The sequence below is a fragment of the Tenrec ecaudatus genome, chromosome 4, assembly GCF_050624435.1.
Source record: "Tenrec ecaudatus isolate mTenEca1 chromosome 4, mTenEca1.hap1, whole genome shotgun sequence".
In the NCBI taxonomy this organism is placed as follows: Eukaryota; Metazoa; Chordata; class Mammalia; order Afrosoricida; family Tenrecidae; genus Tenrec; species Tenrec ecaudatus.
Window position 1 is genome coordinate 178,559,452 of NC_134533.1, and position 14,870 is coordinate 178,574,321.

At 50.5% G+C, this 14,870-nt stretch overlaps 1 protein-coding gene across 2 annotated transcripts in view; it reads left to right on the forward strand.

Moving 5' to 3' along the window:
• Positions 1 to 14,870, forward strand: part of OSBPL10 (oxysterol binding protein like 10) — a 338,082-nt gene that overhangs the window by 311,002 nt on the left and 12,210 nt on the right. For both annotated transcript variants that reach the window (XM_075547107.1, XM_075547106.1), the window contains one exon: positions 8,390 to 8,870. In XM_075547107.1, coding sequence (XP_075403222.1) covers positions 8,390 to 8,870 — 481 coding nt within the window. The remainder of the gene's footprint in view (positions 1 to 8,389; positions 8,871 to 14,870) is intronic.

Consider the following 14,870-nt stretch of genomic DNA (forward strand, 5'->3'; position numbering starts at 1 on the left):
CAACCCTTGTGGGGGCTGCACACACACAGGCTCCATTACTCCACACCCCTTCCTTAGGAGACAGAGAAAATCGAAACCCAGAGAGCAGGTCATTTGGAAGATCAGCACTTCTCCCTTAGTCTAAACGAGAATTTCCACTGGTGAAAGCTAGAAACTGCCCGGTAGTGTGCACATGCACTCCAGTACCAGTGCAGGGGCCCTCCAGTACCTGTGCAGGGGCCCTCCGGTACCTGTGCAGGGGCCCTCCGGTACCTGTGCACGTGCCCTCCGGTACCTGTGCAGGGGCCCTCCGGTACCTGTGCAGCTTGCATATGTCTCGGGAGCCACTGGTAATGTTTGCCAATGCTGATGTCGCAGGATTGGGTGTAACTGGTGTGCACCTCCCAGTGTCCCCCTTGCCTTGGTGGTCCTCTGCGGATCTCCCTGTATTGGGCATTGCCTTTTCCTTGACCCACATGGATATCGCCTACTTTTTTTTTAATCGTTTTATTAGGGTCTCATACAACTCTTATCACAATCCATACATACATCAGTTGTGTAAAGCACATTTGTACATTCATTGCCCTCATCATTCTCAAAACATTTGCTTTCTACTTAAGCCCCTGGCATCAGCTCCTCATTTTTCCCCTCCCTCCCCGCTCCCCCGTCCCTCATGAACCCTTGATAATTTATAAATTATTATTTTGTCATATCTTGCCCTGTCCGACGTCTCCCTTCACCCACTTTTCTGTTGTCCGTCCCCCAGGGAGGAGGTCACATGTAGATCCTTATAATCGGTTCCCCCTTTCCAACCCACTCTCCCTCTACACTCCCAGTATCGCCACTCTCACCACTGGTCCTGAAGGGATCATCCGCCCTGGATTCCCTGTGTTTCTGGTTCCTATCTGTACCAGTGTACATCCTCTGGTCTAGCCAGACTTGCAAGGTTGAATTGGGATCATGATAGTTGGGGGGGAGGGGGGGAGAGGAAGCATTTAGGAAGTAGAGGAAAGTTGTATTTTTCATTGTTGCTATATTGCACCCTGACTGGTTCATCTCCTCCCTGAGACCCATCTGCAAGGGGATCTCCAGTGACCTACAAATGGGTTTTGGGTGTCCACTCCACACTGCCCCCTTCATTCACTATGGTAAGACTTTTTGTTCTGATGATGCCTAATACCAGATCCCTTCTACACCTCATGATCACACAGGCTGGTGTGCTTCTTCCATATGGGCTTTGTTGCTTCTGGCCTACTTTCTACTTAGTGATTTTCCCCTTCTCTCCTCTCTCGCCCCTAGTAGCTATCCAAAAATGTTTCCTAATGAGTGTGAAGATTTTCTTGGATTTGTTGTTATAACGGCTCCATACAGTATCCGTCCTGCTGTCATTTGCTTGGTTCACTCAGCCTACTGTCCTCCAGGGTCATCCGCATTATGAGATACTTTTGGATTTGTGTGTCTTCTAAGATGCCATCATTCATATTCCACTGTGTGTATTTGCAATGGGATGTGTGATCCGTTCATCTTTGGATGGGCATGTAGGTGATTTCTGTTGGTGTGCTATTATGAATCAGGCCACAGTGAACATGGGTGTACATGTAGCCGTTGGTGTAGACTGTATACCTATTAGGGGAGTGTTGGGTCAAATGGTACTTCTAGTTCCAAGGCAGTGCCATTCTGTTTTCCCCAGTGGATGGACTATTGTCCCACCAGGAGTGTATGAGCGCCCCAACCCCACCCCCACGCCCTTACCAGCGTCTGGGTTCTGTTTTATTGAACTTTGCTAATTGTTTTGATTTGCATCTCTCTAACAGCTAACGGTCACGAGCATTCCTTCATGTATGTTGGCCACCGGGATGTTGGTGAAGTGTCTTAAGTATGTCTTCTGCTCATTTTTTAATTTGCTTTTTGTTGTGTTGGAGGCGTTGAAATTTGAAGTTTTCTATACATTTTAGGAGTGAATGCCTTATCAGATGGCATTGCCAGCCCTCCCCTATTCTGTACGATCTCTTTGCTCTCGTTCAGAGAAGTCTTTTGATGGATGTCAGTCATTCTGTTTGTTTTTGGTAACTCAGAAACTAATAGGCCTAGACTCACCCTATGATATGTGACCTCTTTAACATAGCAAAGGAAAACCTCTGTTTCCAAACAGGAATAGATTTTCAAGTACAGGGATTAGGATTTCAGCTGCTTGGGGAGGGAGGAGGCGCATTGTATTCCCAAGCAGCTCATTTTGAAAAAAGCCCTTTCCCTCTTTGATAAAGAGAAGATGAAGATGCTTTTAGACTGGGATGTAACTATGGTTTACTCCTCTTTGACTCCCAAGAAACTTTTGAAGACCCACCGTGGAGCCCACCAGCCCATTCCTTGGGCACTAAGAATGATCTGGGGTGTGTGTGGGGGGAGAGAAAGAGATAGATAGATAGATAGATAGATAGATAGATAGATAGATAGATAGATAGATAGATAGATAGAGAGAGTGTGTGTGTGAGTGAGTGAATGGGGGACCTGGTTTGAGCCCACTCGTCCTGGACACCAGGTGAGCATGTCTGCTGCGTCTGAGTCGGTGGGTCTCTGTCCCAGAAACCATGACCCTAAGATCAGCTTGCTTCCTGGCCAAGCTGCCACAGGCATGCTGCTCTGAGCGCCTTCATTTGTATGGCTGTGACTAGGCTGGGATTCCTGAGTCGATGTCTTATTTAAAATCTTGACTCAAAGGAGTCTGGAGTGTTACACAGGTGATGAAGGAGACCCCGCACTAAGAAATATGAGAGTGTCACCTAGCACCTCAGAGGAAATAAAGATCTCTCCCTCCAACCATTGTAATTTATTAGGGCTTCCTACCTCGTGCCAGGTCTCTCCCAGAGAGTTGAACCTGTGCAAAGAGCGTCTGCTTTGGAAATGTGTGCATAAACCAGAGCAAAGGCTGCATTGTAGGTGGGTGGTCGAGGTGGGTGGGGGGGCACCATGGTAGGTTAGTCTTGGAAACAGGAGTCAGAAAAAAACTTTGAGGAAATAATACTTGAGCCAAAGTAGCACTTTATCCTCTAGACAAAGCAAGAGAGAAGGCATGAGAATGAGGACAGAAAAGAGAGAGAGAGAGAGAGAGGCATGCGAGAGTAGAGAGGCGTGCGGGGGGCGGGGGGGGGGGGAGGGTGAGTCTCCTGTTTCCTAGAGCCATCAGGTCTGTGTTGGCTTGCAGAATGATGCATCTGGTAGTGCTCTCAGAGAGCTGGTGAAGGCAGCCTCCTGCCCACAGGAGGCTGGAAGAGCAGGAGGCGGCTGTCCTTTCCCAGTCTAAAGAGGGGTGCTGTGCTGGGTCCCCATTAAAGACCCACGGCCTCCCTCCCATCTGTAGCAAGGACGATGATTTTTGGAACGCTGGCTCGCCTTGCTATGCTACAAAGCATGAAGTGGGCTAGAAGGTAGAATTCATACCCCTCGCTCTTCCCCTTGCTGCCCCCCCCCCCCGGCCATTTGTTAATCAGGTGAGGTGGCCCAACTGTCCCAGTGTTTAGGTCCCTAGTCTGTGAGAAAGAGAAACTATTCTCATAAAGAAAACCAACTAGCCCTGTGGCCCTCGAGTCGATTCCGACCCTTAGCGACCCTATAAGAAAGAGTGGATCCTAAAGGAAAGCTGTCCCACAGGCATTCCACGCTGCACGTCTGTGTAGGAGCAACTGCCTCATCTGTCTCCCATGGGACAGCTGGTGATCGGAAGCGCTGCCCTTTCCGTGGGCAGCTGCGTGCTCTAAGCACTGCGTCACCAGGACTCATATTGTTAAAACCAGAAGTTGGTAACCACGGTGTTGTAAGAGAATGGAGAGAGCTTTGGGGTGCCCTTGGGGAGCTTTGGGGTGCCCTCCTGCCTATCCCCCCCCCTCAGCCTCTTTGTTCCTTCAGCCGTGGAACTAGAGCATCAAACTCATCTCAAAAGCCCCTTTGGTTCTTAATATTCAGCCATTCAGGATTTCCAACGGAATTCTTCCCCTTGTTGACTTAATCTAAGCCGTGAGGCAGTGAGTTGGGAAAGCTACCTACATTAGGGGAAATGCCCCAAATTCTTACCCTTTTCAGAGTGCATCCTTCGAGAACAACTGTTGGAGCTGATATACCCATTGTGTTTTACATCTTGGGTGCCAACAGGAGAGATTGTTGCCAATGAAGCCCCAGGGTCACCAGAAGGATGGTAGCCCACGCCAGGAAGCCGTCCTCACCTGAGGCTACCTACCCCTTCAGGACAAAAACCCCTTTCTCTCTGGTTTGTCTTCTGCTCTGCTCTTTGTAGCTGGCTTCGGTTCTGCTTTGCATAGGGGCATTTCTGTCTGTCACAGCTTGGAAGTGACAGATGCCACTGCTGTGTGTCAGTCCGGACTCACAGCCACCCCGCCGTGTGTGACAGAGCAGAGCCGCCCAGAGGGCTGGCGAGGCCCTCATCTTCACAGAGGCAGATTGCCAGGACTTCTCTTCCTCCACGTGGTTGGTGGTTTGATGGCTTAACAGCCCAGGGCTTTAGAAAAAACATTTTAAAAGATACTAAACTTTTCAGAAACAAAAACATCCTTCCCATCTCTGGCGGGTGGGCATTTCCTCAAGGTTCCCTCCAGATCTGTCTGTCTGCTCCTCTCGTGTCTGCCTGTCGCTGTCTCTCAGGACTTTACTTCTCCCTTTTGTTTGCAAGGAAGTCTTTGCCTCCCAGTGGGTGTCAGGGACACAGTTCTTATCAGGCTGTGTGACATTCATGGTCAACACGTGAACTCCCTCACGAATGTTGTCATGGGTGTTAGGGAATATTAAAGGGCAAAATTAGCGTGAACTTTGGGCAGCTCACTTGAACCAGGCATGGCTCTGGCCTAGTGGTGTGGCGTGGCCTGGCGTGGCACGACGGCAAGGAGTCAGCACGTCTTAAACCAGCCTCCTAGCTCGTCACCCGATGACTCTGTATACGGAGGAACCATATTAGCTCTGCAGGCGAAGGCTAGCTGTGCCTTACAGTCTCCAGGTGGCACAGTCACACCCAACACTGATACAGAGTTAAGCTCCTTCTAGGGCAGTGGGAAGCAGACTGGCTCCTTTGTACCACAGCAGTGGTGCCGAGTTCCCTGCTTCCAGCCCAGGTTCACAGTCATTCATTGGCTGGAGTGATGGCCGTTTGGGGGCAGAGCACACCCGCAGGGCCAACTGGATTCACCAAGTGTTCTACTTCATATCTTGAGTCATGGCAGCCCCTCAGCAAACCTTGGGGTAATCCCTATGCCTGTTTCCTTAGCACAGCGGGTCTCAGCCTTCCTCATGCTGCGACCCTTTAATGCAGTTCCTTGTGTTGTGGTGACCCCCAACCATAAAAGTGTAACGTAGTCGAGAGGCACCAGAGACCAAACAGTTGAATTTGAGCAAATAGGCTTTAATAGGGAAAAAACAAAACAACAGCTTGGGCAAAGTCCCGCAGTCCACAACATCCGGGCCGAGGGAGTCGCACTCCAGGCTACAGGAGTGGTGTTTATATAGCTGGGGAACATGTGACTGGGCTGCCTTGGGTCCATATAAGGTAAAGTAGTCAGGGATTGGGAGATACAGGTATGTGTGGGTTTCTGGAATGTAAGGTGTCTTCCTGGTCCCAGGTGTATTCCTGCCACGTGCAGGGCGGTGGGCCGAGAACAAAGCGGGCTGTGAGCAAACAGGGCGGTGGGTAAAAGAAAGGGAAAAACTTGCAAAGCGGCTACAGGTTACATTAGCCTGCTCTGGTCAGCTCCGCAGGGGTGTGGGGGAGATTCAAGGTCACTCGCTGCTAGTGGCTTCAGCCAGCTCTGGTCAGTCCCGCATGGGTGGGTGAGATTCAAGGTCACTTGCTGCTAGGAGCCGGCCAGAAAAAAATTATTTTCGTTGCTACTTCAACGGGGGTCTTGACCGCTTTGGGTGTTGAACGACCCTTTCACAGGGTTGCCCAATTCATAACAGTAGCAAAATGACAGTTATGAAGTAGCAGTGCAAATAATGTTATGATTTGGGGGGGTCACAACATGAACTGTCTTAAAGGGTGGCGGCATTAGGAAGCTTGAGAACCACTGGCCTAAGACCATCGGAAAACACATACATCCAATGGTCTTAGGAACCAAGACTCCGCTCCTCTATCTACCCACATGCAGATACACCCACATACGAGTACCCGGTGTGAAGACTGTTACCTATGCTACACCATGCTTCAAGACAACATTTCATTCATTTGTCATTAGAAGTAAATATTTTATAATATATAATGACTAACTGTTTTTTGTGATTCATCACTAGGCTTTAAGTAGGTTCAATTTGTAACAATGAAATCACATCCTGCATATCAGATATTTACATGATTCCTAACAGTAACAAAATGACAGTGATGAAGAAGCAATGAAAATAATTGTGTGGTTGGGGGTCACCACCACGTGAGGAACTGGATGGAAGGGTCACGGCATAAGGGAGGTTGAGAACCACTGACTTAGGAGAAAGAGGCGGCTTTCAGCTCTCCTGGAGAACGGCCTTTCCAGAAGCCCTCAGGGGTGGGGAAGTTCCACCCTGTCCATAGGATGGCTGAGTCAATTGATGCCTTGGCGTTGATTGTGTGTTCATTTGATGTCAGAGGACATTTCACTGCCTGGTGACCTGCCTCCCAAGCCCCTGCATTGGCTCCTTGCACAGTTTCACCTGCCTTGATTGTGTTGGGGGACAGACACAGCCTGGGCCTACCTCTGACCTTCTCTGGCTGCAGAGGAGGGGGAGAATCCAACTCCACCCCAGCCCAAGGGCTGCTTCCACAAGGCAGAGGTCAAACAGGCCGCTACCCACATCCTCCTTTCTCTTGGATAACTGTCCTCCCATAAGTCATTGCAATGGCTGCCCAGAACTCACAGACGACATTCACAATGACAAGGGTTTACTAGGGGTGCTAACAGGTTGAAAAATACACAATGCCTCTTCTCAGCCATGCTGGCAGTAATGCCTCTCTGGTCCCCCGACTCCCAGCCCAGTAGTGCCTGGGCACCCGCCTCCACGGGCCAGGAAGCCTGGCCACCATGGGTTGGCACAGCTGCTCTGCTCTGTGTGCTGTCGCCTCTGGTACCTCTTGTACATCGACCACATCAGGCAGGGATTGAGACGATGCTATGCCGGTGGCTCTTCCTTCTCCATGGTCTTCAGTGTCCTCTCCCTACTTCTGAAATGGGAACACTGGTCTCTCCCACTTTTAGTGCCTCATACGCCCTATTTGCATAGCCCCACCCAATCCTCTGGTGGGAGTTTCAAAGACATGGATAAAAGAGTAATTCCAAGTCCTGGCACTTCTCCACACGGGGCCTACACACACCTCTTCTCACAGAGCTCTCTCCACTCCCTTGCTGGCGATAGTCCCTGGTCTGCCTGGGCCCCTTTGAAGTGGCACGTGTATGTGCAGCATGCGCGTACACACACACACACACACACACACACAGCATTTGTGCTCATGAGTATCCTCTGAGCATCCTGTTACCCACAGTCATCCAATCGATTCTGACTCATCCTGACCCTAGATAGAGTTTTCAACATTGTAAATCTTTATGGAATCAGGCAGCCTCATCTTTCACCCTCAAGGTGGCTGATGGATTTGAACCACTGATTTTGCAGTTGGTGGCTTGGCACTTAGCTGACAGCACCATCAGGGCCTCGTGAGCACCCTCCTTGGCCAGGCCTGAGGTCAGGAAGAAGAAGGAACAACCCAGCTACACGGGTTTCTTCACATCTGTAAATCACGGACAGACAGAGACAGAGAGAGCGAGAGAGACAGAGAGAGAGAATGAGGATGAATGTGTGTGTGTGGAGAGCGCCAGAGCAAAGGAAGAGAAGGCGGCAGCTGTTGTTTCAGCTCAGACACGCAGAGAAGCAGGTTACACAGAACAGTGCTCACCACGATACTGTGTTGGTTTTGACGTTGCTGCTGCTGCAGCCACTTCCAATTCCCTTCATGTTGTTTCGTAGGATTTGTCATTTGTGCAGGAATCAAAAGAAATGGGCCCTTGGCGTCAGCCATGGTGGATTTGCTTCCCAGGAGCTGCGGCCTTTCTGTTCTCGTTCTCTCTCTCTCTCTCTCTCTCTCTTCTCTCTCTTCTCCTCTCTCTTCTCTCTCTCTCTCTTCTCCTCTCTCTTCTCTCTCTCTCTCTTCTCCTCTTTCTTCTCTCTCTCTCTTCTCCTCTCTCTTCTCCTCTCTCTTCTCTCTCTTCTCTCTCTCTCTCTTCTCTCTCTCTCTCTTCTCCTCTTTCTTCTCTCTCTTCTCTCTCTCTCTTCTCTCTCTTCTCTCTCTTCTCTCTCTCTCTCTCTTCTCCTCTCTCCTCTCTCCTCTCTCCTCTCTCCTCTCTCCTCTCTCTCTAGATTCCAGCCTCACTGTGTGTCCTTCTGTCTGCAGGTAGTACTTCCCACATTTATTCTGGAGAAGCGCTCCTTGCTGGAGATGTATGCGGATTTCATGGCTCACCCGGACCTGCTGCTGGCCATCACCACGGGGGCCACGCCTGAGGAGAGACTCATCTGCTTCGTGGAGTATTACCTCACCGCCTTCCACGAGGGCCGCAGGGGTGCCCTGGCCAAGAAGCCCTACAACCCCATCATTGGCGAGACGTTTCACTGCTCCTGGGAAGTTCCCAGGGACAAGGTCAAGCCAAGGCGGACTGCTCCCCACTCTCCTGGTGGCTGTGTCAACAACCCAATGGCCGATGGCCCTTCCAACAGCTACAAACTACGGTTTGTGGCTGAACAAGTGTCTCACCATCCACCCATCTCCTGCTTCTACTGCGAGTGCAAGGAGAAGAGACTGTGCATCAACACTCACGTGTGGACCAAAAGCAAGTTCATGGGCATGTCCGTAGGGGTCTCTATGATCGGGGAAGGTAAGCCACGTTGGTTGTTCGACTTTGGCTCTTATACCCAGGACAGTTTTATCCCTGGTGGACGAGTGATGGGCGTGTATGCGGAGTTCTGTTTTTATTTTGTTTTGGAGTGGAATGGGGATTGGAGGGCGGTGGGGGCAGAATGGAGAGAGCAGGTTTTGTTAACTGTGTCTGCTTTCAGTTTCTGGTAATTTCCCAGCGTGCGTAAGGTGATGGGGCAACAGCTGGTCTGCCGTTATTGGCCTTAGCAGCCACCCGGCCTGGATCTTCCCTGACCACATGTGTGTGTGAGCCTCCTTGTGTGTCTCTTGTTTCCAGCCTTGCATGAGGAGTGGGTTGGTTCCCACATTGTTATTCATTCTCACCGGTCTTCTGGCCCCAGACAATGAGGATAACAGTGCTGCCTATTCAGAATTTGCTCATAAAAATTCCCTAGGCGACCCTTTCGACTGTGCTAGAAACTGGGAAGCAGGAGCACAGATAAGCGTGCCACTGGCGGATTATGGCAAATAGCTGTGAATGAAGTTTATTCATTGTTTGAAGAAATTTATAATCATCCTTGTTAAATTCAAGCATCTGTATTAGCGGGTTTTTTTTTCTTCTCCATTTTTTGTTTGCTGTAGACTGCCGCCCCACTCCCACCCCCAACATACACCAAACACGGGCGTGCACGCACACACACACGCACACACACGCACACACACACACACACACGCAGGAATATCTATCACAAAATTTGGCTTTCGGTTTCAGGGGGATTTATATAGCTCCTCGGACACCCTCTCAAACCCCAGGCGGCAAGCACATCGTTCATTCCATTAGCACATTTTCTATCGAGCCTGTTGTCCTAGGAGCTGTGGATACTTCCGTGAACAAAACACACTGCAGTGCTCTGCCCCCTGAAAGTTTCTCATCGGAGGGCGGGGCGGATAGAGTAAAGAACAGGCTGTGTGGTGGGTTGGAAGGTGACAGGTGCTACCGTGAAGCCTCAGGCTATGCTAGGGAAAGGTTGAACACGGGGTGTCCGGGGAAGGCCAGACGCCAGCACAGACTGAAGCAGTGGGGTGGGGCTGGGCCCTGCGAGTTAGCCGTGAGGAGCTGAAAAGCAGAAAGAACAGGGCGGACCCGGAGGCCGCCCCGCCTTGCAGCGGGCGCAGAGTGGCTGTCTGACTTTCAGACCGAGTGACTGAGCACAGCAGCTTGCCCACGGGCGCATGTACAGTACTGAATGATGTCCAGTCTCACCCAAACGCAGGGGACGTGCTGGGGGCACCCTGGGTGGGAGGGAGCCCCTTTCATTCGCTCTTCTCTGCCAATGAGGAATCGTCCCTGAGAAGGTCGGCGAGTCAGAAGCCCAGAGGTGAGAGGGCAGCTGAGTGAGCAGCCAGGCCAGGTTAGCGGCTGGCACAGCGTTTCAGGATCCCTGTAGTAGCAGAGGAGGGGCCTCGGTGGCCCCGTGGGTTAAGCGCAGAACTGCGTACCGAACGGTTGGCAGTTCGAAACCATTAGCCCCTCCATGGAAGAAAGACGTGGCCTACTTCCATCCAGATCGCAGCCTTGGAAACCTGGGCAGTTCTGCTCTGTCCACCGGGGTTGCTGTGAGCAGGCATTGAGTCCATGGTGGCGATCTCCGGGTTAGGGCAAAGTCAAGGGTGTTGACATCCGTCTCCCAGTGTCCTACTTACCTGATGCACAGACGGCTGTCTTGATTTGGGTGTACTTCCAGGGGAAGAAAGATGGTGCATTGGATAGTTCCTGCCAAGCCACGTCTGACCTCTGTGACCACTGGTTCCCCCCAACTCTGCAGACTTCTCTCAGAGCAACAGGGAGCCACAGCGGAGCGCCCAGCATGACTCAGCACAGACCCAGCCCTGGGGTTCTATGAGCCCCCAGAGCTTGGCTTCCAGCACCCCAGCTAGCTCTGATGATTGAAGTCAGAGGGGTTCATGCCAGAGCGAGCGTTCCTGAAGACCCTAGGTGGGGGGTCTGCCTCAATTTGTAGGCTTGGATTTTTGGTCCTAAGAATGGGGGTGGCATGATTCTTAGTGTGGACTTAACTTACCTGGGCCTTTCTCTTTCCACCAGTGGTTAACCACTGGTCTGAGCCATGCGGTGGCTCCTGGTGTGCAGTCTGTCCCTTTATTGAAAAACAGAAATTGGTATTCAGGAGGGCCCGTCTCATTCTATTTAATTTTAGTACTGCTTTATCTTTCCCAGATGATAAATTCCTGGAAGGTGAAATATGTTTGTTGGCTAAAGGAGGTAGAGCGTTCAGACGGTTAGTTTACACCTTCACGCTGTTAGTTTGTTCTTGGGCTTGCCTCTGAGCAGAGGATCTCCGCTCATTTCCCAGAGAGAGAGAAACCAGAGACTGTGTCGCATGTTTGCCTCCTTATCTGGAACCATTGGTCCCTCTGTCTGGTCAGCCCCCCGGCATTCATTCGCGTATTTGTTCATATGGCAAGTGGTGGCCCCTGTCCTCGGTGCTGGGCATTCAGCAGTGACCAAGCCAGACAGAAACCCTGTCCTTTGGAGAACTGGCATTCTGATGGGACCATTCAGAGCGAGGGCCTGTGTGCGGTGTGCAGTGACGGGTGATGTTGGGTGCTAGAGAGAGCAATGGGAAGGAGCGGCAGGGCAGGGACGGGACGGGGTGGGGAACAGGGGTTTGCATGTTAAACAGGATGAGCCTCCATGCGGATGGAGACCTGAAGGAGGTGAGGAAGTGACAGACGATGTTTCAGGAAAAAAGCCGGCCAGGTAAAAGGTCCTGAGGCAGACCATAGCTGGGATGGTACCAAAGCCAATGTGGCTGGGAGGGAGGTCAACGAGGGAGGCTGCATCACAGGGCATCGCGGAACGATCTGGGCGTCGCGCTGAGGAACATAGAAGTCAATACAGGGGACGTGATTGGAGCAGCATCTCTGTGGTTGTGTGACTGATGGCAGGGTCAAGGGAGTAGTCCAAGGTCAAAGATGGAAGAAGAGAGAGACCTATTATCTGTGCGATCTCTCTGTTTCTCACTCACACAGTTTAAATGTGTCATTGATCAGAATAAGTCAATAGAATATCTTCTGATAAAGTAAATGCATTTTTAGCACACATAAATCAAACTTACTGCCATCAAGTCAATGCAGACTCATAACGACCCTATAGGATAGAGTTGAATTGTGCCTGTGGATTTCCAAGACTTGTAACTCTTAATGCCATAAAGACTTCTCAACCTTCCTCATGCTGTGACCCTTTCAGATGGTTCCTCATGTTGTGGTCACCCCCAGCCATAACATTATTTTCTTTGCTACTTCATAACGGTCATTTTGCTACTGTTATGAATTGGGCCACCTCTGTGAAAGGGTAGTACGACCCCTAAAGGGGTCATGGCCCATAGGTCGAGAACCACTGCTTTATGGGATGGCATCTGGTGGTTTCAAACCGCCAACCTCACAGTTAGAAGCTCAATGTGTAACCACTATGCCACCAGGGCTCCCTTCTTATACTGAGAAGAAAATGCTTATTCAGGTTCCTTTTTGGGGATCCCTACACGTGGCACCGGTCAAGAGGAAGGAAACCATCGCTTCTTGCATGGGTGGAGAGGGCAGATCCTCCCGGCCTCCCCCAGTGATGTTCCCATCTCCAGGGCCTGGGGCTCACTGGGGGTGTGGCCACATCACCGGGGCGACTGTGCTCCAGTGCTCCTTCTCCCCTCCTTTCCCTGCGCTGAATCCTTCCGTGTCTTGGTCACCGCCTTTGTGCTTCCAGTCCTTCCAGTGATGCCACTCCTGCCCCCTGCCCAGCTTGATGCATTGCAGCCTCTCTGTAGGGTTTTTTACCGCCACTTTCCTGAACCTGGCCCAGGAAGTGGACTGTCTTCAGACTCTCTGTGGAACGTCTCTGCAGGTTAGGCAGGAACCCTGCTGGCTTAGTGAGCTGCACATTGTGCTGCAGCTAACTGCAGTAGTTCGGAACCACCCACCACGCCCTGGGGAAAAGGTGAGGCTGTCTACTTCCATAAAGACCATCTTGGAAACCCATAGGGGCAGTTCTACCCTGGCCTATAGGGTCACTGAATTAGACTGGACCTGATGCCCGTGAGGTTAAGTTTGGGTTGAGTAAAGTAGACACTTGACGTTTTGGAAATTAAGTTCGCCTCTTCCCCAGGGTCAGGGTCTGCTGTTTACAATTCACATTGCACAGCCCGGGGCTGTGTACTTAACTGCAGGTGGAGCCACAGACAACCCCCTCCCAAGGCCCCCAATTGGAGGCATTCCTGAAGCAGAATTAGCATTTGCTGCTCTTACTTGCGTGAACATTCCAGTGAGAACATCTCCGTAATTAGGGAGCTGAGTTTAGAAGGAAGGTCTGGAGAGAGATTCTGGTGGGCTCCTCCCTGGTCTAGCCCTTTCTGAGCTCCCACCTCAGTGGGAATCCCTGCTGTGTGGAAAGACCCTGCAAGGCCAGGTGGCATTAGGCCTGGGACTTGACCAATGCTTTGCCTAAACCCTTTTAGTAGCTAAGGCATCGTATATGACCTTATTTTCATACAAAATGTTTCTAAGAATCCTCAAACTTCAAGGTAGAAGGTTCTGGTTCCTACAGGCAGAACTCCTGGGAAGGAAGTTTTGGAAGAAGGAAGGTGGGGGCAGACCCATTTCCTTTTCCTTTGCTTATTCCCTGTACGGATCCAGCATAATCCATGGCTTTGTTGATTGGATTTGAAGTTATGTTTTATGCAAACCCTCACTTTACAAATTAGATCTTAGATGAACCAATTGAAATTTTGAATGCAAATTCAGGGGCTGATTTCCTACGTGATACCTGCTCCTCGTCAACATGATTAGGTTCCAAACACCAGGTTAACTGTAAATCAGCAGTATGTGTAAATGGAGGGTGATGACATCATTCCGTGACTCCCAACCAACTGAGAGCCACAGCCCAGCTGAATGGTGACACAGTCTTCAAGCATGGCCCCCTTGGGCTTCCATGACTGCCAGGCTGACATCATTAATAGTTGGTTAGGAATTTTAAAATTCTTTTTGTAAATGTGAAATGTTGGATAATGAGACAGTCAATAAGTGAGGAGCGGGCGGATTGCCTTTGGACGCTGGCATATTTGACGATCATGCACTACCATTATAAAGTGCTTCATTCCTGCCTTGAATTTACTTTCACTGCTGCTCAGACGCTGACAGCTCCTAATTGAGACACTGTTCTGTCAACCCAATAGCTGCTGTCCAAGGGAGAGCGAGGGCCCTTCTGCAATCCACACCCACCTCCCTGCTCCCCACTGCTGGGAATGAGAGGCTTCCAGCTGCTCCCACAATTGGTTTCCCCACAAGCCCACAGAGTCCATGCCCTGCCAGTGGCACAGCCTGACTGGTTTCTCAGGAATTGGGGGAAAGGCAATTAGCTCAAGTAAAACCAGCCAACAGGACACTGCAAACAGACACCTGAGCAGCTTGCTGCGACCCTGTGCTTTCCCATAAAAATGCTCTATAGGAATTCTATGGCGAACAGGGGCAAAATTATTTTTTTAAGTTTATCAGTTTGGAAATCTTGACACTTTGCCCTGGGTTTATCTGGTAAGCCATCTTGTGGAATTTCAAATGTGAGTCTCCCGGAGGCGCGAGGACTAACCCAGGGCCTGGAAAGATGGGTGATGGGGAGTTTTTCCAGCTTCTCCCAGCCTCCTACGCCAATTAAGAAGGAACTTTCATTTGCAGGCCTATTTGTAAGTCTAATTTTATTGTGGTCTTTTATTCATATTAGGGGGATATATATGTATGTATATATTTTTTCTTAATTTTAAGCAACTCTGAGAAAAAGGGCCAGCGCCAAGGAGGCATCATCAGGGTGATTTAACGAGTGAACACACATTTATGGATCTGCAGAAAAGAGCCAAGGGAAGGCAGCCTCCCCAGTGCCGTCAAAGCACTCAGCTTGCACACGGGCTTCTGGGGACTTGGGGGGAGGTTCACCTTGGTTTCGAAGGGTTTTTTTTGA